Source organism: Lolium rigidum, chromosome 6 (assembly GCF_022539505.1).
Source record: "Lolium rigidum isolate FL_2022 chromosome 6, APGP_CSIRO_Lrig_0.1, whole genome shotgun sequence".
Taxonomy (NCBI): Eukaryota; Viridiplantae; Streptophyta; class Magnoliopsida; order Poales; family Poaceae; genus Lolium; species Lolium rigidum.
Genome location: NC_061513.1, coordinates 29,472,650 through 29,496,257, shown reverse-complemented (window position 1 = coordinate 29,496,257; position 23,608 = coordinate 29,472,650). Strand labels below are relative to the sequence as shown.

At 44.3% G+C, this 23,608-nt stretch overlaps 3 protein-coding genes across 3 annotated transcripts; all 3 read left to right on the top strand.

Annotated features, from left to right (window-relative positions):
* Window positions 1–461: 461 nt before the first annotated feature.
* Window positions 462–1,371, top strand: LOC124667988 (glutathione transferase GST 23-like). The gene is made up of 2 exons (XM_047205201.1): window positions 462–782; window positions 883–1,371. Exons 1-2 carry the CDS (start codon window positions 465–467, stop codon window positions 1,258–1,260), a joined length of 696 nt encoding a protein of 231 aa, XP_047061157.1. The 5' UTR covers window positions 462–464; the 3' UTR covers window positions 1,261–1,371.
* Window positions 1,372–4,021: 2,650 nt separating this feature from the next.
* LOC124668028 (glutathione transferase GST 23-like) lies at window positions 4,022–4,855 on the top strand. Its single transcript, XM_047205232.1, has 2 exons — window positions 4,022–4,342; window positions 4,431–4,855. Exons 1-2 carry the CDS (start codon window positions 4,025–4,027, stop codon window positions 4,806–4,808), a joined length of 696 nt encoding a protein of 231 aa, XP_047061188.1. The 5' UTR covers window positions 4,022–4,024; the 3' UTR covers window positions 4,809–4,855.
* A 13,803-nt stretch (window positions 4,856–18,658) lies between these two features.
* Window positions 18,659–23,155, top strand: LOC124662365 (probable glucomannan 4-beta-mannosyltransferase 6). Its single transcript, XM_047200212.1, has 9 exons — window positions 18,659–18,668; window positions 18,752–19,149; window positions 19,305–19,403; window positions 19,518–19,770; window positions 19,905–20,015; window positions 20,107–20,243; window positions 20,324–20,437; window positions 22,183–22,568; window positions 22,996–23,155. Exons 1-9 carry the CDS (start codon window positions 18,659–18,661, stop codon window positions 23,153–23,155), a joined length of 1,668 nt encoding a protein of 555 aa, XP_047056168.1.
* Window positions 23,156–23,608: the final 453 nt, after the last annotated feature.

Sequence of the window (23,608 nt, the reverse complement as noted above, 5' to 3'; positions counted from 1 at the left end):
AAAATTATTACCTTCCATTTAACTTTTATTGTTTGCAATTTGGTTTATGATTACTGACAAATTTAAGCTTTTGTGCTTATTTTCTCTATTTTTGTCGCCTATAGTTGCCGCACTGACGGCGAGAAAGGAGTTATATTTGATGGGGTTCCCAAATGATGCGAAAGCTTGTTCAAAAAAAAAAAAATGATGCGAAAGCCTTCTTTTGGTTGTACATCTTGACACATTATCATTATGTAACCGTTTTGTTTAGAGCTGCGAAGCTTCCAGTGGCTTTCAGCCGTGGAAAACATGCCATAAGGTTTGACCAAAGCTGCTCTGAATTTTCTTGTAATCGTGGGCAGGACTGCACGAGGACGAAAGATATATTTAGTTTACTTTTTTCGCGTGTGGTGATCAAAGCGCGCGGCTGAAGCTTTATATCTCAAAGAAATTAGTGAGACACCAAAGCAAGCAAAGCACTGGTGATGATGTCCGAGCCGGTGAAGCTAATCGGCTGCTTCGGAAGCCCGGTGGTGCACCGCGCTGAGCTGGCCCTGCGTCTGAAGGGTGTTCCCTACGAGCTCATCACTGAAGATCTCAACAACAAGAGCGAGTTGCTGCTGAGGCACAACCCCGTTCACCAGAAGGTGCCGGTGCTCCTCCACGGCGACCGGCCGGCCATCTGCGAGTCGCTCGTCATCGTCGAGTACGTTGACGAGGCCTTCCGTGGGCCGCGGCTCATGCCGGCCGACCCTCTCGCTCGCGCCGCCGCCCGGTTCTGGGGCAGCTTCATGGACAAGGAGGTAAGTGAACTGGCACATATGACATATATATCAAGAATTGGACTAGTTCGATCAGTAACCAAATTTCAGAATTTCACTCTGCTTTGCTGTGCCTACACAGTGCAGGGAGTCCATGTGGATGGCGCTGTGGACGGACGGCGAGGAGCAGGCCAGTGCCATCAGCGCGGCGAAGGCGAACCTGACGCTCATCGAGGGGCAGCTGCCAGATGGGAAGATGTTCTTCGGAGGCGACACCATCGGCTTCCCCGACATTGCCGTTAGCGGGATTGCGCACTGGATGGAGATCTTCGAAGAGATTGCTGGAGTGCGGCTGCTGACGGAGGAGGAGCACCCGACACTGTACCGGTGGGCGAGGGAGTACACGGCGAACGAGACCGTGAGGCAGTGCCTGCCGGACAGGGGCCGCCTGCTTGCTGCCTTGGCGCCAAGCAGGGACATCTTCGTGTCCATTGCCAAGACGATGTCTGCACACAAATAGTATGTTGGAACTGTAACACTGGATATGTAAATTGCAGGTGATCATTCTGCGGAAATTTTTTTTTGCAGGTGATCTCTGTATTTGGAACAAAGCTCATATACTACACTATAATAGGGGTGTAAGCATGATCTCACTAATTTTTTTTTTTTTGATAAAGGGAATATATTAATATCGAGAGATACCAATTACACACAGCCTCTGCAACAACGCACCACCCTAATGGCACTACGGATGCACACAGCCAAAAAAAGGAAAAGAAAACTAAGAAACAAAAGTCCCGCTACAGTATCACGGACCTAACAACAGCAATACATCCACCACCATGACAACACCTGAATTGCAGACTCTCCAAAAAACGACGCCTCCAAGAAGGGAACAGTGCTCCAACACCGTCGTCGCCCGATCAAAGATCTTAGGTTTTCACCCTGAAGATAGTCCCCACTCTCAAAACAATGTCTCCACCAAGGTCACTGCCAGGCACAACCAGTTAAGGCCAGACCTTGGGTTTTCACCCTGAAAGGTAGGACTCGCGCTTCACATGTGTTGTCGCCCCCACTTTCATACCGCTGCTGTGAAGCCCGGACACCAAGCAAGCCCCTCAACAACGCGGAGACTTGAACCTCCCTTAGCTAGTCCTCCCCTCCGGCCTTCATGAAATTCTCTTCTTCCGACTTTCATCATGGATCCATAGTCACTTGATGTCAACACCGAAAAAGAGCTTCGCGTCGCTCCCTCCAGAACCAAACGGTCGGAATAAACGCATGGGTGCGCACGACCGAATACCTCCGATCCAGCAAACTCCAGGCAAAGCACTGTTACATTCACCGGCGGAGCCTTCCGGAACTCAACCCTCCGGCCAGATCACGAGTCCAGGCCTCCGGTAGGTCCTCCTCTTCACGCAAGAGAGGTCCTAGGACCGCCGCCTTTATTCAGGCCGGACCCCCACGTCGGCGACCATCCCGGGCTGGCCAACCCAACCCTCCACCGGCGACACCATCGCCGGCTTCCATGCACCTCCATCTCACCGCCGGATGGTGATGATAGATCAAAATCCACCACCACCAACCGCAGGCCGACCCTCTCCGGCGAAGAAGAGGCCACCTCCTCCGTCAAACCCAAGGCTGCTGCCTCGGGCGCCCTCGTGTCGCGGAAGATGCCCGAGATCGCCTCCACGCACCAACGAGAGGCGGGGGTGGATGGCATGGCGCAGACCGAGGGTCTGATCTCACTAATGTTGTCTAACAAGTCATTTAGTTCAAAATTTTACTTAAAGCATAACATCTAGGCAAAAAAAGGATGACTTAGATGTTAAATTACGTTGTCAAACCCTTTCCATCAGTTCGGAATTTTGGTCGAGTTGGCTAGCACGTTAGAGCCACAAGGCATCGGGACCAAAATCCTGCAAAACGCACCATTAATGTAAAATAGTTACGATCTATCATCGATCTCGCGTCTAAGAGTTAAAATAAGTTGCCAAGCCATGTTGCCTAAACCTTTCCATCGGTTTGTCCTTATTCAACAAAAACTTGTCTGCATCGGCACTTCATCTTTCACAATTCTTTTACCAAAATATAGTCCAAGACTTAGTCCTCAAGGATGATGTATACCGATACCCAACTTTGCTCGATTGGCGGAACAACTTTGAAAAATTTAGAGATGCATTCAAGTATAAAAATATATATACTGTACGCCATTTCGAATAAAATTACTCTGCCCCCTTTCTCCGAAATATCAATCACTTCAGTTGACAAAACATATATGTAAATATTTATCTTCCAAGCATAGATGTATGTGCTGACCCATTGTTTCCAAGAGAATAAAAATGTTCATACCAATATGAATAATAATAATAATCACATAATTGAAAAAAGAACACTGCCAAATTGCTGAAATAGATAAAATATAGAGAAGAATATGTACAATAGGAACTAATACGAACAATTTTGTGAAAATAATTTCAAAACACTATTGAGAAATGAATCAAAAATATATTAAAAGTCCAAAGACACGGATGGAATTTCTAATATGTAACTCTTTATATAAGAAACCTTCAAGACTATGCATATTGCCAATTTTATATAAAAAAATAAGAATTACTCCCTCCGATCCATAATTATATGGATGGGTGGGAGTAGATTAAAGGAGTCTAGTCTAATGTAAAAAAAAAAAAACTAGGCCATTCAATTTATTTTACCTTTTTAGATTCCTTGTTTTCTCTGAATTCTCAAGATTTGAACTGAATGATAAGGTTTTTTTCCTTGTTTTTCAAAGTTGCATTTATTTTCTCCATCTCCATTTCATCAAAATGATAATACATGTGTCTGATATAGTAACTATATCTGTTTAACCGATTTTTGTGTTTGAACATTCCATGACTTTTATTCATTCGTTGGCCCACCCTGCCTTTCTGAACCTGCTGCCGTGCCATGGCGTTCAAGATAATGTCATGGACGAGGACGTGAGACGACCGGTACACTGACGATGCGAATTTTTTTTTCATTGGTACAGTGAGACACAATATTCTCGAGCTAATAACTGGTTCAATCTGCAAGGGCTTCCCGTAGCTATCATCCATGGAAGATCATGTCACAAATCGAGACAAAAATTTGACGCGAAGTTGCCATGAAGTTTCTCTCGGCCATACTTGTATGGAGTACTAGCAAGTCTAGTACTATTCAGTTTTTGGTTTAACCTGACGATCAAATTGGGCAGAGACCAACATATACCCCGCATAAATCAGGCAGAATCGGAAGCACCGGCCACGATGTCGGAACCGGCGGTGAAGCTCATCGGCTGCTTCGGCAGCCCGTTCGTGCTCCGCGCCGAGGTGGCCCTGCGTCTCAAGGGAGTCCCCTACGAGCTCGTCGAAGAAGACCTCAGCAACAAGAGCGACTTGTTGCTGAAGCACAACCCCGTCCACCAGAAGGTGCCCGTGCTCCTCCACGGCGACCGGCCGGCCATCTGCGAGTCGCTGGTAATCGTCGAGTACGTCGACGAGGCGTTTGATGGGCCGCCGCTCCTCCCGTCCGAGCCCCTCGCCCGCGCCGCCGCCCGGTTCTGGGCTAGCTTCGTGGACAAGCAGGTGAGCTGAATCACTGGTGCACGTACAGAATTACACACACAATCTTTCACTGATGTTTTGCTGCCTCCATGCATATGTACGCGCGCAGTTCAGGGAGTCCTGGATCGCTATGTTTTCGTCGGACGGCGAGGCTCAGGTGGTGGCTGCGAGGGAGGTGAAGGCGAACCTGACGCTCATCGAGGGGCAGCTGCCGGAGGGGAAAACGTTCTTCGGAGGCGACTCTGTCGGCTACCTCGACATAGTCCTCGGCGGGATCGCGCACTGGATGGAGATGTTCGAGGAGATCACCGGGGTGCCGCTGCTGCCTGAGGAAGAGCACCAGGCGCTGCGCCGGTGGGCGAGGGCGTCCACTGCAGACGAGATCGTGAGGCAGTGCCTACCGGACAGGGACCGCCTGCTTGCTGCCTTGACGCCGAAGAGAGACACGTTCGTGTCCATTGCCAAGGCAATGGCTACACAAAAGTAGTGTGCTCTGGCTGACAGGGAGGACCTGCTCCCACATTTCACGAGAGGAAGGAGATTTGCTGTGACTTCCAAAAAAAAGTGTTATCTATCCGTGGTTGGATGTGATGGAATAAAAGGTTGTCCTTTTAGGATGAAGTATATTTTAAACCCGAACACTAGTAGTTCGGCCAAATGAACCTCAAACGACAAATTCATGTCGTTTATACCCTGAACTAGTCAATCTCAGTTAAAATTGAACCCTAGAGGAGTTTGGCGCACCGAAAAAGGAAACAATCCTACACAGGGATAAGAGTGAATTCCACTTTTTACTATGTAATTATGCATTTATGACACATATTACCCCATTTAGTGGAACTTCTACCAAAATATCCCATTTAGGAGACCTTAAATTTATTGTTAGATAGGGTAGAAAAGATAATCGATGAGGAGCCACAAAATATTTAAATATCGGAGGTCCTCATGGACGATTATGTCCAAGCTTCTTTAACACATATGTTCCATTCCTCGCTATCGTCTTGATGTTTTTGGATCCCGATCATCACCAACCACCTTGCCCAATTGACACACATCCGAAAAGAAGAGTCGAAAGCTTTAAAAATGGGTAATCTACACAAATTTTCACTCGACGGGGTAATTAGTGTCACAAATGCATAAATAGAATTCACTCCAGGGATAACTATTGTGTCACTAACTACAAAGGCCCACATATCAGATTCATCTTCTACCCCCAACCCATCTTTCTCCCTAATTAATTGTCCGACGTCCGAGGCAGAGCTTGCAGGCCGCCGCTCGCATAGCTCGGCGGCAACTAGCCCCATCCCGCTCGACCGCTAGCCCAATGAGGAAGAATTGGAACCTACCAGCTGAGAGCTCGGTTGTGGCACCACCTAGCATGCCCAGCTCGGCATCGCTCTGCCTAACCCGACAAGGAAGAAGAGGTGTGCGGGTAGCGGCCATGTTCACAGTAAATCTTTAGGCAAGGGAGTGCCAGGGAGCGGTGTTGCTGCAGAGGTGTGCGGGTAGCGGTCGTCTCGCTGGTGTTCACAGAGTGTCAGGGAGCGGTGTTGCTGCAGCACGGCGAGGGATTTGTTTTAGAGAAAAGGGGAGACCCCCTCCCCCCCACCCCACCCACCCAACCCCGGTTCCATTTTATTAAAATGCAACCAAAGTAACACCATCCAAGTCCACGCCATAGCGAGCTACAGCTAACTCACTTCAAACATCATCAAAGCTATTGAACTATCACAGAAACAGGAGATAGAATAGAGGAAGGCCGCAAGTGCTACATGAAACATCAACTACAGCCCTAGCATAAGGTCAATTCCAGTCTATCCGCAATAGTTCACCTCTCATCTTCTCTAGCTCTAGCAAATTCCGGTCCAGTAAGCTTGAAATGCACATCGGCACAGAGAATTCACTCAGTTTAGTAAAGGGGATTTGCCTCTTTACAAACTTAATTTTAGCGTAATCACATTATTTCCCAAGAAAGAAGATGCAGTTCAAATACAACAATATAGATCTATTTGTTTGCTAAATGTATGTTTTAAAATATTTACTAAAGGCTGATACTAATCGAATAACGGGGATTGCCCCAAGAATTATAAAACCAACACAAACAGCTTTTATGCCGGGTAGAAATATTTTGGAAGGGTTGATCATTCTTCATGAAACAATTCATGAGTTACACAATAAGAAAATGGTTAGGGTTTTGTTTAAAATTAATTTCGAGAAGGCATATGATAAGGTGAAATGGCCCTTTTTGCAACAAATATTGAGAATGAAGGGTTTTGCTCCGGAGTGGAGTAGATTAGTTCAACAGTTTGTTGAAGGGGGAGAGTGGGTGTCAAGGTTAATGATGATATTGGTCATTATTTTCAGACCAAAAAAGGGTCGCGACAAGGGGATCCTCTGTCTCCAATGCTCTTTAATATTGTAGTGGATATGCTGGCCATCTTGATTTAGCGAGCTAAAGAAGATGGTCAAGTAGGAGGACTTATCCCTCATCTTTTTAAGGGTGGTATCTCTATATTACAATATGCTGATGATACGATCCTTTTTCTAGAACATGATTTACAAAACACGGTTAATATGAAATTAATTTTATGTCTGTTTGAAGAGCTCCAGGTACTTAAAATTAATTTTCATACAAGTGAGATTTTTTGTTTTGGAAATGCGAAGGATGAGGAGGACCAGTACAGATAGATCTTTGGATGCGACACTGGTTCACTCCCCGTTAGATACTTGGGTATTCTAATTCATTATAGAAAGCTCAGGAATTCTGATTGGTATCCGGTGGAAAGCCGATTTGAGAGCAAGTTGGGATGCTGGAAAGGGAAATTATTATCCTATGGTGATATACTAGTCCTTATCAATTCAGTTTTATCTAGCTTACCTATGTTTATGCTGTCCTTCCTACAGATACCTGTTGGGGTAAGGAAAGGGTTGGAAATTTATAGATCTAGATTTTTTTGGCAGTCTGATGAACAAAAAAAGAAATATGGACTCACGAAATGGAACATTGTATGCAGACCTAAAGTTCAAGGGGGCTTAGGTATTGAGGTTCTCGAAATCAACAATAGATGTTGATTGAGCAAATGGCTTTTTAAACTTCTTAATGAAGACGGGGTGTGGCAAGAATTGCTACAGGCCAAATACTTAAGACAGAAGACCCTATCTGAGATTCAGGCTAAGCCTATCGACTCTCCCTTTTGGAAGGGATTGATGGGGGTTAAGGATGATTTCCTTTCTACAAGATTCTTTAAAGTAGGTAATGGAACAGGTACCCATTTCTGGGAAGATATATGCTAGTAAAAGTGTCTTTAGCTCAGCAATACCAGTCTTTGTATAATATTATGCATCACAAAAATGTAACAATAGATCATGTGTTAGCTCAAACCCCTCTGAATATTAGTTTCCGACGGGTGCTGAATGGTAACAAATGGATTTCATGGTTACAATTGTGTCGCAAATTAATGATGGTAAACTTGAATGAAGAAAAGGATCTTTTTGTTTGGAATCTCTCACCAAATGGCTTGTTTACGGTCAAGTCTATGTATGAAGATGTTATAAGTGACCACACCCCTTTTTCGAGAAAGTATCTCTGGAAGGTTAAAATTTCTCTCAAGATAAATTTTTTTATGTGGTTTCTGAGTAATAAGGTTCTGTTAACTAAAGATAATCTGGCAAAACGACAATGGAATGGGTGCACGAAATGTGTTTTTTGTGGAGATGAGGAAACTATTCAACACCTTTTCTTTGAGTGTCCTCTAGGCTCTAGCTAAGCTTCTTTGGCGCATAGTTAATTTCAGATATGATCTTCCACGTCCAACCAATACTACTAATATGTTTGGTAATTGGTTGAATGGAGTAGATAGACAATCTAAGTCTTTTATCTGGATTGGGGTCTCTGCTTATGTTGGTCTATATGGAGGGTTAGAAATGATATTATCTTTAACAAAAACTAGCAAGGTGGCCCTCTCAAATGCGAGGGCATCATCTGTAGTATAATAATATTTATTATTTATTTTAAATTCTGATTATATAGTAAAAATTAAACAATAAATTTATCAATCATTTGAATGAAAAATATTGTGATATCCATTACTCAAAAAAGAAAATTTCATTATATTGAATCTCTATTTCTTATTGTTCTGATACTCTCGATGTCACGGTAGAGATAAGGCGGTGACCTCACCATCTTGCATTCTTTTAGATTTTGAACAATTTCAACTCTTCATAATGTATACTTTTTATTGAACAAATTTGAAAATCTTTGAATTAGCATTACAAATAGATATGTTCAACATCACATTTTTTAGGTTTGTATTTTTGAACATAAGTAAAAAAATCAAAGTGTCTATGTATCTAGAGCTATATTCAATATTCAATCAAATTATTTCACACTCATGATCCAAGAAATCAAGGACCTCATCATTAAATATTTAACGATATTTCAGAAATTAAGTATATATAAAAGATATAACCGAAAGACATGAAGTGGAAGCCAATTCAAACAAATATTAGAGTGTGATCAAACAAATCACTGAGGCATATAACTAGCTGACATACATTACCCCATGCGAAGGTCTTCCGGTCGTTACTTCGAGGGTTAAATTCCTAATTATTGGAATCAAGATTTGTATGTATATGCAATAAAAGTATTTTTTACAACCGGTAAGCAAAATGTGGCTTCAAAAACCTGAGCACGAAAAATTAACTAACATGGCATATCCATTGGTTGGTTCCATGTTTCAAATACCTAAACATGAAAACTATATTAACCTCGTGTATCTAGTTGAAACATGTACCTTAATATTCCATGAAAGACTTGCATTCCTTGTACGCATAAACTTTCCATCTAGCTAGATATTCACCTTAATTTTCTCACCATAATTTATAATTTCTAGATGAGCCGAACATCAGCTCTTCGCAACCATGTAATGTGTGGAGGCACCAACGTTGCATAAGATTTTGCAGCGGAACCCTATCAATGTGCCTATTGAGTTGCCTCCTCACGATTAGTGAGATGTGATTAATGATTCTTCTGCCAGTAGCTTAATCATCCACCAATAGCTTAATCAAACCATCACATTTCAATTTCCTTGGCGGAAAACATCAACAGTGCCTTATGATTAGCATTCTGAAAGACGAAAATCAATGAACTTTTGCTGCTGAGTCGAAGGTCAAACCATGCTTGACTGATGCGATGCATCGATCCATGGCTTATATGGTATTCTTTGTTTGGTTGATTTGCCCATGACAGCGGGGTGAATATCGATGCATGAATCATTGTGTGGGTGATGTTGTTTGCTGATTTTCTATCGGTGGTAGTCTGATTTGCCCATGACAGCGGGACGAATAATGATGGATAGTTCCCTAGCTGATTTTCTCAAGGTGGTAATCGCAATATAATGTGCTAGGGCTAGGCCAGACCAGATGCTTGGATGGCGCTAAAACGAACATGATAGGGATTAAAAGATATAACCGGTCTAATAAAAGTCATAAAAATCTAGCGGTTATAAAATATTATTTCTAAAAAAGTGCATGCGATATGTTTTGTCTCTTTTTTGGATCTTCTAGCTGATTTTCTTTAAAAAATTCAGCCACGATCAGCGAACTAAGGATTGCGCGCCTTCATGAGATGACCAATGATCACCTTTTTTTTGTTGACAAAATGTAAGTTCGTGCCTAAAATGTGTGGCAATTTTATGTGCTTCTTTCGTTCCGAAAAGGATGTATATATATGTGTCTTAATATTGATGTATCTGTAGTTGTACACTAAATATTGTTTAGGCACATCTGAATTTACATAAATGTTTGACAATTTCAAGACAGGGGGAGTATTAACCGCATGTTCTCTCTTTATAGAAAATATCAATCAGAGTAGATCACATCGTTATTGTCTAATTACTTTTATATACGGACTAAGATTTCAGTCCTCCATTATTAATTTTTGAAATAGGCTTATGTTGGCACAACATCATCGATGCTTTGGGAAAATAATTATGTGGACAACTTAACATATTAATGTCAGTAGGTAAACATATAGCGATCAAATTTGTGGATTAGGCTGATCGCGCACTAGTGGAGTTGGTAAGGGCTATATGCACCGGATGCCCAACCGGTGCAAACAATCCGGTGCAAAAGCCCCCCTTTTGCACCGGTTCAGTCTGAACCGGTGCTAAAGGGTGCACCACGTGGCGGCTGCCGGGCGTCCGAGCGGGAGGACCTTTAGCACCGGTTACGAACCGGTGCTAAAGGGTCTGCCGCGGCAGAAAAACGCCCCAAAACGCTGCCGCGGTAGAACCCCGCTACCGTAAAAAAAAATTCGAATTATTTTCTACTCCCTTTTTTTTCTTTTTTTCAGAATTTCTAATATTTTAGTTATTTCACAAGTTTAGTCTCTATCTACCCTTATCTCTAGTCCAATTACTTACTCGTGCTCAAACTTCCCGCACGGTCACTCATCCCCCCACTACTCTAACACTAGCACGCTTAACTTCCAAGTTCCTTTCCATCCCGCATGTATCTGATACTAGTATCATATCAATCCTATTAACATGTCGGTCGATGTCATATTTCTTTATTGTTCGAATTTCAAATAATTATTTTAATAAACCAAAGTAATGTTGTAAGAATAATCTTGAATAAATAAATAAACATTAAATTTATAATTTCTATTATTTTTAATTATTTTCAATTTTTAAATTTTTAAATTTTTTTTGCCAAACCTAAAACCTAAAAATTTGAAAATCTTATAATTTGCTAAAAGTAATAACAATCTTTATGCAGGATGCAATTATTAATTTTAATTTAAGAAAACAAAAAAATATATAAAATCCTAAATTTCTGGAAAAAAGCTAAAATCTTCCTGCTTTCATATTTTCATTTGGAATTTTTAGAATCTAAAAATTAGCTAACCGGGTAAACCCAGGTGAATTCGGATGTAACTTTTTCCCACGATGATTTTGATATATTATACGTTTTTTTCGACGTCGTATGCAAAAGTTAATGGGGTTTTACCATTTTTCAAACATTTATTGCAATAAATGTGAAAATTCAAATTTGTTAATTTTCCCTAATACTAGGTTGCATAACATACAGGAATCTCAAAAGATTTTATTTTTTGAATTTTCTATCATTGTTTTTCTATTTTACAGTGTTAAACCAGGCGATCCACGGGGGGAGGGGGGTGTATGGAGGTGCGTGGGGAGCAGAAAAAACTTTTGGACCGGTTCGTGCGAACCGGTACAAAAGTGTAGACCTATTGCACCGGTTACGAACCGGTGCAAAAGGTCCAGCATGAACCGGTGCTAATGTCGCGGCTGGTCCTATGGACGTCTAGACTGCACGTACCAAATCCGGCGCAAAAGCTCTTTGGAGCAAAAAATCAAAGCCCTTGTTTCTACTAGTGGTGAAACTTTGTACTATGCAATTCTTTGCATGGCAGTGCCATCGCGCACGTTTTTTTTTTTGCATATTTGCCGGCCAGATGTATGTGTGGTCTATCCTGTGGTAGCACGTTTTTTGTTTTTACGAATCCTGGTGTAGCACGTCTGGAGGAAAACAAACTCTACACGTTGTATATTCTCTCGTCTGGAGGCCACTCAGAGAAAACAAAGGCTGCAAATCACGATTACGATTACCATAATTATAGGATGGGAAGGAGCCGGTAAGTGAGACATGCGTGCTTTTAGATTAGAGTGGCCAGGTGTCATCCATCGGGGTGGGTCTATCCTGCTGAGATGATAGACCTGGTTTCATAGGATTTTTTTCCAGCCCGACCCTGATGCACGACACAAAGGCCAGCCCGATGCACCGGCCCTTTGGAGATGGTAAGTACTACTAAAAAAAAGTTCGACCCGTATTCCTGTGCATCAGGGTTGGCCAATGGGCTCCGCCCTTGCTTGACGGACAGGGAGGAGCTGCTCCCACATTTCACGACGAGGAAGGAGATGTGTTTAAATCGACAGATTAGCAATCAGTTTAAATTTATGTGTTTCTCTGAATGATATCTTACCTAATCCTTACAAAGTTTACTTCACAAAATTCGAAATTTCAATGTTGAAACACATTCAAACATGATTTCTTTTACCGGACTATGGCGGGCTTACGCCGGCCTAAACATTTCAAATATGATGATGCACAAAAAAAATCATTAAAGCTAAAGACAAAAATCGTCTCTCCAAACTAAACTATTAGAGAATTACCAAATATTTTTCTAACTTGGATAAACCAAGCTTAAAACGAGTAAATAATTGCTTCAAAGAAAAAAATTAACAAGTTTCACCATGTTTAACTAAGTTTTCAAAATTGATTTTTGAAATTATCAAAAAATATTGATCTTATTTTGTAGCTCCCTTTAATAAGAACTCAAATATTTAGGCGGTTCAAACTTATGGTTTAAAATCTATAAAAATTGCAAGTTTTATGACTAGCATAAAATTTATAAACTATAAAATAGGAAGGAGAGGCAATTATGTCAAAGTCGAATGACCAGTCTAGGCTAACGCTCGTTCCTCTCGCTCGCTCGCAAGGGGCGATGGGGGTGGGACCCTAAAAAAAGCCGCCGCCGCAAGTACCTCCAATCCTCCTCTTCCCACCCCTCACTTGAAGGAGTCGGCCTAGGACGAAGCCCTAGGGCCAAGGAGTGGCGGGGCCGCCGGCGTCATAGCGTCGCCGTTCTACGGTAGCACGGCGAGAGTGGTGGTGGTTCTTCTCCATACGGATCAATGACGGATGGCGTGGACAACACAACAATTTCTCTCATTTTAAACATGAGGTCTCTTGGCCTCGCTTTATATATAAAGCCCAAACTGCAGCAGACATAATCTGATACAAACACCAACACACTCACACATGATAAATCCCTAGAACAAATTCACAAATATTAATCCGTCGTACCAAGCGTAAAGAGCACCTAAAGTACAAGGGAGCTAAGATGGATAAGACACATAATATATAGCTAGCAAGCCCTGAAGTGGGTCAAATAAAGAAGCTCGGCTCAGGCTCTACGTCGCGCATGCAGCCTCCTGATCTCGTTTAGTAGGTTTCGATCCCTCTGCCTAACCCGAACCTTCCAACACTACATATGAACCGATATTTGGAAGAAAAAAAATTAGTCGGGTTACCAATCATCTTTCCTTCTATAGTCCGTTTATTACAGATGTTCCAAAGGGTCCAACAAAAAGTCGCAGAGGTAAACCAAACTAGTCTAGGAAGGGAGCCCGAAAAGCCTTTGGAGATAGCAATAAAGTAACCAGCCCCAGCTGGGTTCCAATTGCACCGTAGAAGTTGCCTAACTCTAGGCCACATGTATCCCGCCAAGTGGCAGGTGAAGAAGATATGATAGCAATCCTCAGGTTCACCGCATAAAGAGAAAAGCCCATTTCTGGGGTCTCGCCGCTTGGCTACGTGCTCACAGGACGACAATTTACCTTCAAGAATTGCCACAATAAGACCTTAGTTTTGAGTGGTACCCTAGTCCGCCATACTTCCTTGAAGTGTGTGACAACCGCCTCTCGCTATAGGCTAAGGTAAACGGACCATGTGGTAAAGGCCCCCGAGGACACTAATGACCAAGACACCACGTCGCTCTTGCCACATCCGCCAGACCAAACCATCCGCGGAAGAGAATACGTCGTTCTCCTGGAATCTCCCCCACCACTCTAATGCCATGCACCAAGATAAAGGGTTCATCGCAACAACTAAAGAGGCATGGGAAATCTTGCTTGCAGAGGCGCCGACCCCGACCACCAATCCAGCCAGAAAATGATCAAATTACCATTATGAACCCTATACTTGGCCCCTAATTGGAAATGCCATTTAATTTTCTGTAAGGCATTCTAGGGTTGGGAGCCGCGCGCTGGCACTTTCTTGGAGAATATGTCACATACCTCGAGGTACTTCGCAGTTTGCACGGATAAGATCAGCCCACAGTCTCTCTGCGTTTTGAAAACAACTTCCATATCCATTCGAGCATCAGTGCTACATTCATAGTTTTGGTATTGAGGATCCCCAAACCCCCGAGTTCCTTGGTCTTACAAAGCGTAGCCCAATCCACCATGTGGTATTTCTTCTGGTTCCCAACTCCTTCCCAATAGAAGCGGAATCGAGATGTCCATGAGGTAGTATGTTGAATCGTGCAGGAGGTAGACTCCCATTACGAACATGGGTAGACTGGACTCACCGATTTGTCAGCTTGAATCTCCATGCCGAGGCAAGGGTAAGGCTCTGCTATGGTTTGACCCTATGACCAACCTTTTTTAGGAAGAAAGCCCCGGTCCGGTAGCCTAAGCGGACCGTCAGTCAGTGGTAAACCCACATACTTCTTGGGTAGCATGGCTAATTTGCAGTTTAGCATATTTGCCACCCGCCTTTTATCAATTGTCGAAACCTAGGTTATGACCACTTCGCTTTTGTCAAAATTTACTGACATGTTCTCGAAGCAAAGTAGAAGGAGCTTGAGGTTCGCGATTCCCAAATCAGTTGGCTCAACCAGAATCATCGTGCCATATGTGTATTGCTGGTGAGGCACTTCCCCTGGAATGAGATGAGATACCACCCCCTTGATGTGGCCAGCATCAGTGGCTCTAGATAGCATTGCAGCCAGGCCGTCGACCAAAAAGTCGAAGAGGGTGGGGGATAGTTGGCCTCTTGGACGCTCTCCCCTCACGTTTCGAAAGAAGGGCCCCACTTCTCCATTGACATTGATGGCAATCTGGTCTCCCATGACCAACTGCATCAGACGATGTACCATCATGCACGAGAAACCTTTACGCTGCAAAATTTCTTGAACGAACTACCAGTTCACCCGATCATATGCTTTATCGAAATTAAGCTTGAGCAGCAAGCCCCCTAGCTTCCTTGCTCGAAGCTCATGTGCAATCTTATGCAAGGCAAGAACCCTTAATAAAAGCAGTTTCGCTACGGTCTATAGTCCTATGTTCAAGCGGTGCAAGACCGATCACATTAGCTTGGCCACAAATTTTAAGATGACGTTGATGAGTGCAATAGGATTAAACTATGTGATTTAGTCTGCCACCTTATTTCTGAGAATTGGCGAGATGATGCCAAAGTTCAGTCGTGTAATATCCACCCTCCCTCGGATGATCATTGAGCAATTGGAGGATATGCCCTTGTAGGATCTCCTAGGAGCATTTGAAGAATAGCACCGGGAGTTTGTTCGGGCTTGGCGCCGGGTTAGGTTTCATACTAAGGAGGACCTTGTCTAGTTCCTCCATAGTGAAGTTGACCTCCAGTGAAAGATTCTCCTTAGGGGAGACTTTCTTGTCCTCCTCCCATAGGTTCAGAGTCAAGGAGAAAACCCTATCCTCTCCTTGGGATCCCACAAGCCCCTGGTAAACTGGTAAGTATGCTCCATGAGATCCTACTGATCTTCGACCTCCTCATGTTCAGTCATAATACGTGGGATTGAGCACTTTTGATGACGGCCATTGGCAATGGCATGGAAGTACGTCGTGCATGCGTCCCCCTTAAGTGTCAATTGTACCCGGATCCTCTGCCGCCAATGCTCCCCGCAGAACTTGTCGAGCATAACAAGTTGGTCTTCATGTGGTATCTAATGGCCCAACCTTCCTCATCTAGACCTTCACCATCAACCAAGAGGTCCAAGTTCCCAACTTCAGAAAGTAGTTTTCTTTCAAGACCATGTTCTCCTTTACTAGACCGGCACTCCAGCCTCTTAACAATTGTCTGGAATTGCGCGCCTCACATTTCCATAAACCATTGATGCACCTGTGTGGACCAAGGCAATTTTAACGAGAAACTACAATCCACAACTAGTTAGGGGTGCACCCTATTTTTATGTCACATTTAGATGTTTTTAAAAAATCTAAAATGAAATCATGGATCTAGATTTTGTTGTATCTTGTGCATCTGTGAAGTTTCGTCCAAAAATATGACAATATGTGACTTACACAAAAAGAACAATTGATGTCTCAATAGTATAGAACACTATTCACTTATGTCTTTTTTTTTTGCACATGTCGCATATGGTCATATTTTGACACATTTTTTGCAGGTACATAACATATAGCGTAACCAATGTTCATGATTTATTTTATATTATTAAAAAATAAGAAATGTGACATCTAATAATAAGGTGTGCACTCTCATGGCGATTGATGTTCTTGCTCTAAGGCCAAAAAAATAGGGCGCTAAATAAAATAGGGTGGTCCTTCTCGAAATGATATGCAAGTTATAACGTGCTAGCACGCTATTTTTCAAAATAGCGTTTCACAAAATAATACAAAATCGACAGGCATATCATGAATTTCATCAGCTAATTTTTTCAGAGTAATACATGCATAGCCTAATTAATTAGTTTTGCCTGGATTATATCAACACGTTTTCCCTTTCGCTCGTAGAGAAAAAAACATGCAGAACGAAGACAATAACTATGTAACTCAACTAAACTAAGAAGTATTAAGCTAAACTAAACTAAGAACTATAGAGCTAACCATGGTGTCTACGGGTTACGACTACCACTATATGATCGTATTGACTGTATTTGCGATGATGATCCCCTACCTTCTTATTTTCTAGGATCACATAAGATGTAACTATCTTGAGAATTAATAAAGCATGCGAACGGCTTTCTCTCAAAAGAAAAAGATTAATTAGTAGTGTGTATGCCGGCATCACCATGGTCGCCAGTGCCACCCTAAATAAGCTCGGTGGGCCTCCACATCGGGAGGATTTCGAGCTTTTGCCTCCTTCCAGGCACCTCCATGGCCACGGATCAGCGGATGTAGTAGCGTTTAGGTTGTGTCCCTAAGGAATACCTATTGCGGAATACCTATTGCGTGCTGGTTGTTGAATATAATTGTGTAGTTTCTTCCATTAGACTGGTCTTATGGTTGAACTAGCTAAATCATGCAGTTTCACATGGTATTAGAGCTACAAAATCCTGGGTTCAAATCCTAGCCAATGCTATATTAAAAATAAATATTTGTGGCCTCTTTGGAAAAGAACAATGATTCACGTCTAAGGTCCGTACGAGATCTGAAAAATAGGCCACCGAAAACTGCAGTTGACAATCGGATTCTTCAACGTCGGATGCTTTGCTCAAGTGTTATCCTAGACCGAAGATGCCACTCTGCGCTAAGACTACGATGCACCAAGTGGTTGCGTCCCTGGCGGCGCCCAAGCCTAGCGGTCGAGTAGTTGCAACGGTCAAGACGAAGGACCCAATTGCTTTGCCATATTTCTTTGTAGGGTCTTGTTCGTTAATTTTCAGGGCTATGATGTACTTTTCCTTCCTTGCGGTCCTCGTTATAATCTCTTGGGATTCAATTAACATCCCAAATGTTCGTGTTCTCTCCATTCCCAATCCATTTGATCATAACTAGAGAACGAGTGTTCCTCCCTTCAAAGATCGCTCTCCAAACTTGGGATGGCGATGAACCCAAGCTTTTAGGATCCTAGGTAATGCGTCAAGCTTGCTTAGCCAACAATGCTAGATTAAAAAGCTCAATGTCCCGACCCCATGTTCTTTGGTTGCGTCATATCTTCCCACGACACCCAGGCAGTCTTCCGTTTCCTTTTCTTACTTCCCCACCAAATTTTTCTTAATATGCTATTTACCTCCCCTTTAGTGAATGCAGTTTTCAGGCCCTTGGGGACCATTCCCCGTTAAGACAAAATGGTCGCCAGTTCTTGCGCGGACATTATTTCTAGGAGAGCTTTTGCTAATGCAAAGCCCTTGCTTGACTGGACGTTCAGTGTCAGCAGCGGCCGCAGATCTGGTTTTCCCATTTCCATGCATCTATCGTTACCCGTGGGTGGCGCCTGAGTGGGCTCAATTCAGCTGATCACAGATCCGGGGCTGACATTGTCAACTCTCCATGACCGTGCACGACGGACGGCCAGCCACGGGATCGAGTGGAAAGCATAAACGGAGGCTAATTTAGTCCATGAAAGTATGAAACACGTGATGATCCCATGCAAGATTCAGAAAAACAGAAAAATAAACAAATAGTGTGAACTTCTTCACTCTCACTGTGAATTTGAGTAATATCCAGCCGTATGTTTGGAATTAAACGATTTCATTTTTCGTCTGGATCAGCTATTTCACCGCCATAATGCAACATGGGCCTGCAAAGAGACAACAAGGGCCCGCCAGCATCTCTGCCGTTTTGCTGTTTTGGAGCTTCATGAGAGCGATGCTCGTCTTCACTCCAAAAAGAAAGAGACATGCTCGTCCAAGTCGGATCAGCAGTTCAAGTTCAGCACTGACGAAGCGGCTTCAACACTAGGCTCTTCCTCAACCGGCGAAGTGGCAGTGCTACAGCGAGCAATATCTCCATCCCAATTTCCGAGACCGCAGCCATGCAACAAGGTAACATCGATCGATCAAGCATACTACATCTAGCCGACATTTCATTGCTACCCTCGCGACCATCCATGACAGAGCTAATGCAGGTGGTGAGCATCACCAGGCGGCGGCGTTGCTCGCATCCGCCGGCGACGCGTTCGCGCTCGAGGTGAACCGGATAGTTGTCTCATTCTCCCCCGTGGTGTACTCCGTGCTGGAGCAGCTGCTCCGGGCGTGGAGCTTCCTCGCCGTGCCGCTTCTCAGAGGCGCGGTGACGCTGTGCATGGTCATGTCGGTGATGGTGCTCGCCGAGAAGGTCTTCCTCGGGACGGTCGCCGGCGTCGCCAACGTGTTCGGAAGGCGCCGGCGGCGTCCGCGGAAGGCGGGGAGGAGCGTGCGAAGGGGCGTCGACCCGGCCGTCCTGCTGGACGAGGAGGCTGGCGGCGGCGGCTCTGCGTCATTTCCCATGGTGCTCGTCCAGATCCCCATGTACAACGAGAGAGAGGTACGCAATGCTACGTTTTCATGGAATGCATTTCGATCTGCATATGCTTGAGTTCGAGAGTGATCGAGTTAGCTAGACTTTGAAGATGCTGGTAGGTTAGAAGCAGTTAATCTACTAGGATGCATGGCGACTGACAAATCTATGGGGGGAAACAGGTGTACCAGCTATCAATAGGTGCAGCCTGCAGGCTCACGTGGCCGGCAGACCGATTAATTGTGCAGGTCCTCGACGACTCCACCGACGCCACCATCAAGGTGACATATACGCCCAGATCAGATCGATCTATGCACTCCTCAAATTGCCACTTCAGGTATATTTGCATGCATGATCCGCTTCAAGTTTACACGGCCGGCGTGGCGTTCATGCAGGAGCTGGTGAGGGCGGAATGCGAGCGCTGGGCATGCAGCGGGGTGGACGTCAGGTACGAGGCCCGCAACGACAGGGCGGGCTACAAGGCCGGCAACCTGACGGAGGGGATGCGGCACGGCTACGCCCGCAGCTGCGAGTTCGTCGCCATCTTCGACGCCGACTTCCAGCCGGCGCCGGAGTTCCTCGCCGACACCGTCCCTCTCCTCCTCCGCGACCCCCGCCTCGCGCTCGTGCAGACGCGCTGGGAGTTCGGTACGTTTACATCGACCGCGGCGGCTATGTACGTACGTGCAACGGCTGAATTCAGTTTACACGTACTGTTGCTGTTGGGGTGCAATGTAGTTGCTGACGAGAAGTGGTAATATAAGCTGCTCTGATCGATGTAGTGAACGCGGACGAGTGTTTGCTGACGAGGATGCAGGAGATGTCCATGGACTACCATTTCAAGGTGGAGCAGCAGGCAGGGTCCTCACTCTGCAGCTTCTTCGGCTACAACGGTATATATTCAGATAAGTTCAGATAGTAACTGATCCCCGTCTAAGATTGTTATTGGAGTAGTACTCATGTGCACGCGTAAGCAATAATCAGGTAGTGCCGGAGTATGGAGAAGGCAGGCGATCGAGGAATCCGGCGGATGGGATGATCGGACGACGGCGGAGGATATGGACTTGGCACTCAGAGCAGCGCTCCTCGGCTGGGAATTTGTTTACGTTGGCGCCGTCAAGGTAACAACCGTGATCAAGCAGGCAACTAGCATTTGATCACTAGTTTAAGGTTTAATTAGAGATCGGACTGTGTGTTTCAGGTCAAGAGCGAGCTGCCCAGCTCTCTCAAGGCATACCGGTCCCAGCAGCACCGCTGGTCCTGCGGGCCCGCTCTCCTCTTCAAGAAAATGTTCTGGGAAATCCTCGCCGCTAAGGTCACACTTCTTTTTCAACTTTTTTTTTTATAATTTTCTTTTTCAACTTTACATCATCATCGTTACATATTTTCGATAAGGGATGTTTTGTTATTTTGAAAATATTACACCGGCTTCTGCATGACTAACATACACAACCGCTCAAATCCAAACATAACAAAAGAAAAAAAATGCAATAATCATCATCATCACATATACATGAACAGTGATTTTGCCTCTTTTTGTACCACAAGAATAAACGAAGAGAGCGCAATTTTTTCCCGGGCTCCATGTATCACTTTGTTGAAGGGTTCTACATATATGTAAAATCGTATAAAATAAGTGTTCCCGTAAGCTTAAATTGTGAAGACTCCACATTAAATTGTGTTAATATGGCAATTACTTTGTCCCGCTTCACATTATATCTTGTTCTGTTGTATTGGGAGTCACGCACCAGTGCTCCTGTAACTCGTCTCCCCCTCCTCTCTACCCCCCCCCCCCCTCTTCCATCGGGGTGGGGATGGGTGAGGTGGTCGGGCAACAGTTGGGTCCCGCTTAGTGTCGTCTTGACCATGTTCCCTAGTGCACATGCACGGCATTTCCAATCTGCTTCTATATTGGTAGGAAGGTCGCCAGAGGTAGAGCTGGTAACAGATCTCCCTTAATAAGCTCCTCAGATATCGGATTCCATTTTGGATTTGCTGCCATATATGGTACTCATCATTGGGGGTGCGCTAGGCCATGCTCCGATGCCTACATGTTGATGGTCGGCCTATGCCTGTCGTTGTGCGAATGACGAGTCTCCCATGGAGGGTACCTCACGGCGTGTAGAGAGAGAGGTGGGTGTAACGCGGGGAGCTTTCGGGACTGCAAGACACATGTTAACCAGCTTCAGATCTCGCAACGGTGGCGAAACCCTACGTGCTAATATAATTTTCTATAAGGGCAATAGGTGCGTGATTGCAATGAGAGGATTGGTTCTGCCTAAAGGGCTCCCGGGATCCAGATTATAAAGACGTCCGGATCTAGGGTTTACAAGGAGTAGTCCAGGTTGGACTCTACTAGTACTAACCTAATTGGTACAACTTGTCATACACGTAATGATCCGGCTAACCTACGTCGGTACGGATCCGACCTGTTATGGCGGTACTGGATCCGGCTAGAGCTGCTGATACTGGACTCCCTGTCTTGGTCAATCAACAATTGGGTTGCCCGGTTGGATCATAGGCCCATCCACCATATGTGGGCCACCTGGGCTTGCCAAAATTGGTCTTTTTCGTTGGCATACCCATGAAGTATATCCACAACAATGCCTCCTCGCTGACTCTTCTAGTTGAAAGGTGATCCGTTGGAGATCTAGTCTTATCTTCTTCCTCTTCCTTGGGTTGCATTTTGGAAGGCAGCAATGTGGTTTTAACGAGGCATCTATAACTCCTACTGCTGGTGTGTTCTTGCGCTGGTGGTGATGTTGTGGCAGTCCCTATGTCCAAAGTGGCGCATCTGTGGCGACGTTGGAAACGGTCCAATCGGTCGTGCCTAAATTCGTGGAGTTGAACCTTGTTACATTTTTTATCCGGAGTATGGGGTCCTTTCTGTAAACATATGGACCATACTGCAATTTCCTTTTTCTTACTGGGTACTTGTGTTAAGTTGTACTATGAATGTTTTTATAAAGGTCCCTCTTAGACCTTCTAGTGTTCTATATTTCTCTCTCTTTTTTGCATATTTGATGTATTAATTCCTAGCCGTTTCAAATTTTAATACAGGAAGTTTCAATCTGGAAGAAGTTTTACATCGTTTACGACTTCTTCGTTGCACGGAGGATCGTGTCGACCTTCTTCACCTTCTTCTTTTTCAGCGTGCTACTCCCGGCCAAGCTCTTGTTCCCACAGGTTGCCATCCCAACATGGGAGATGATCTACATCCCCACGGTCACAACACTCCTTAACTCAGTTGGGATTCCACAACGCTCTCTCCATCTAGTCGTACCATGGATGACGTTCGAGAATGCCATGGCGTTGCACAGGTTTAAGGCCATCCTCATCGGGCTTTTCGAGGCTGGCAGGGCCAACGAGTGGATCGTCACGCACAAGTCGGGGAATGTTGGCCAAAAAGTGAAATCCGTTACACCGGGTGATTACCTCAAACAAAGGTAATTAGTTCTTCTCAGATTCTGGCTCTGGGAATACATATGAAAAAAATGCACTAATGTCAGAATAAAGTGCATTACATGTTCTCCATTCTCTAATTATTCGTATGTACCGTCTTACAAGGTGTTGGAACTTTTAAAATCATCGTTCATAAGGACGTGAAAGTACAATTAGCAGCTTCTACTGGTTCCAAATTAACCAGAATAGATTGAGAACCTACGCTTAACATGAACTAAATCACTAATTCACCTCCACGACCCAAATGACAATTTTGAAGTTGTACAATTTATACGAGCCCACGAACATGTTTTGAGGAAAAATAAAATAAAAAAGAAGAAGATAGAGATGCGGTCTCTACATCAAAGAGATGCATACTATTTATATTGTATACGGAGTATTTGATATGTAATAGTAGCTGGTTTTTTACAGGTTCCATGGCATGGAGCTGTTGATGGGCGCGTTGCTCCTCGTGTCCGGATGCTATGACTTCTTGTACGGGCACGGTTATTTCTACCTGTTCGCGCTGCCCCAGTCGATTATGTACTTCATGATCGGATTTGAGATATTGGGCGTCAGTGCCTGTAGCTGATTAAATTTTGCAAGATCGAGCAATTTCACCCAAAATATGCATGTTAGGCCAAGTGATTACAAATGTTTTTATTCCGGATGTTTCTGTGCAAGGCACACACGGTACACATGCGCACTATTTCTGTGCCGCCATGGCCTTTGCTGTGGACACATAAACATGCCCCTCTTCGGCGTCAAGAAGGACATCATACAGCCCTTGTCCAGTGTGACTGCCGCACCACCTCCTCCACCGCGTTCTCCTCGTCGAGCAGACACACCCCTACCCATGGGACCATGCATGGTATTTATTCCCGAGACAAATGTCCAGATATCCCCCAAATAGACAAGGAATGTTGGAAAAAATACGGACCGACAATATAGGCACATTTCACATTCACATTCAAACAGCCAACTTGATGTCTCAACAGCATTTTTTTTAGGTAGATGTCTCAACAGCGTTAATTTCAGAGCCCTA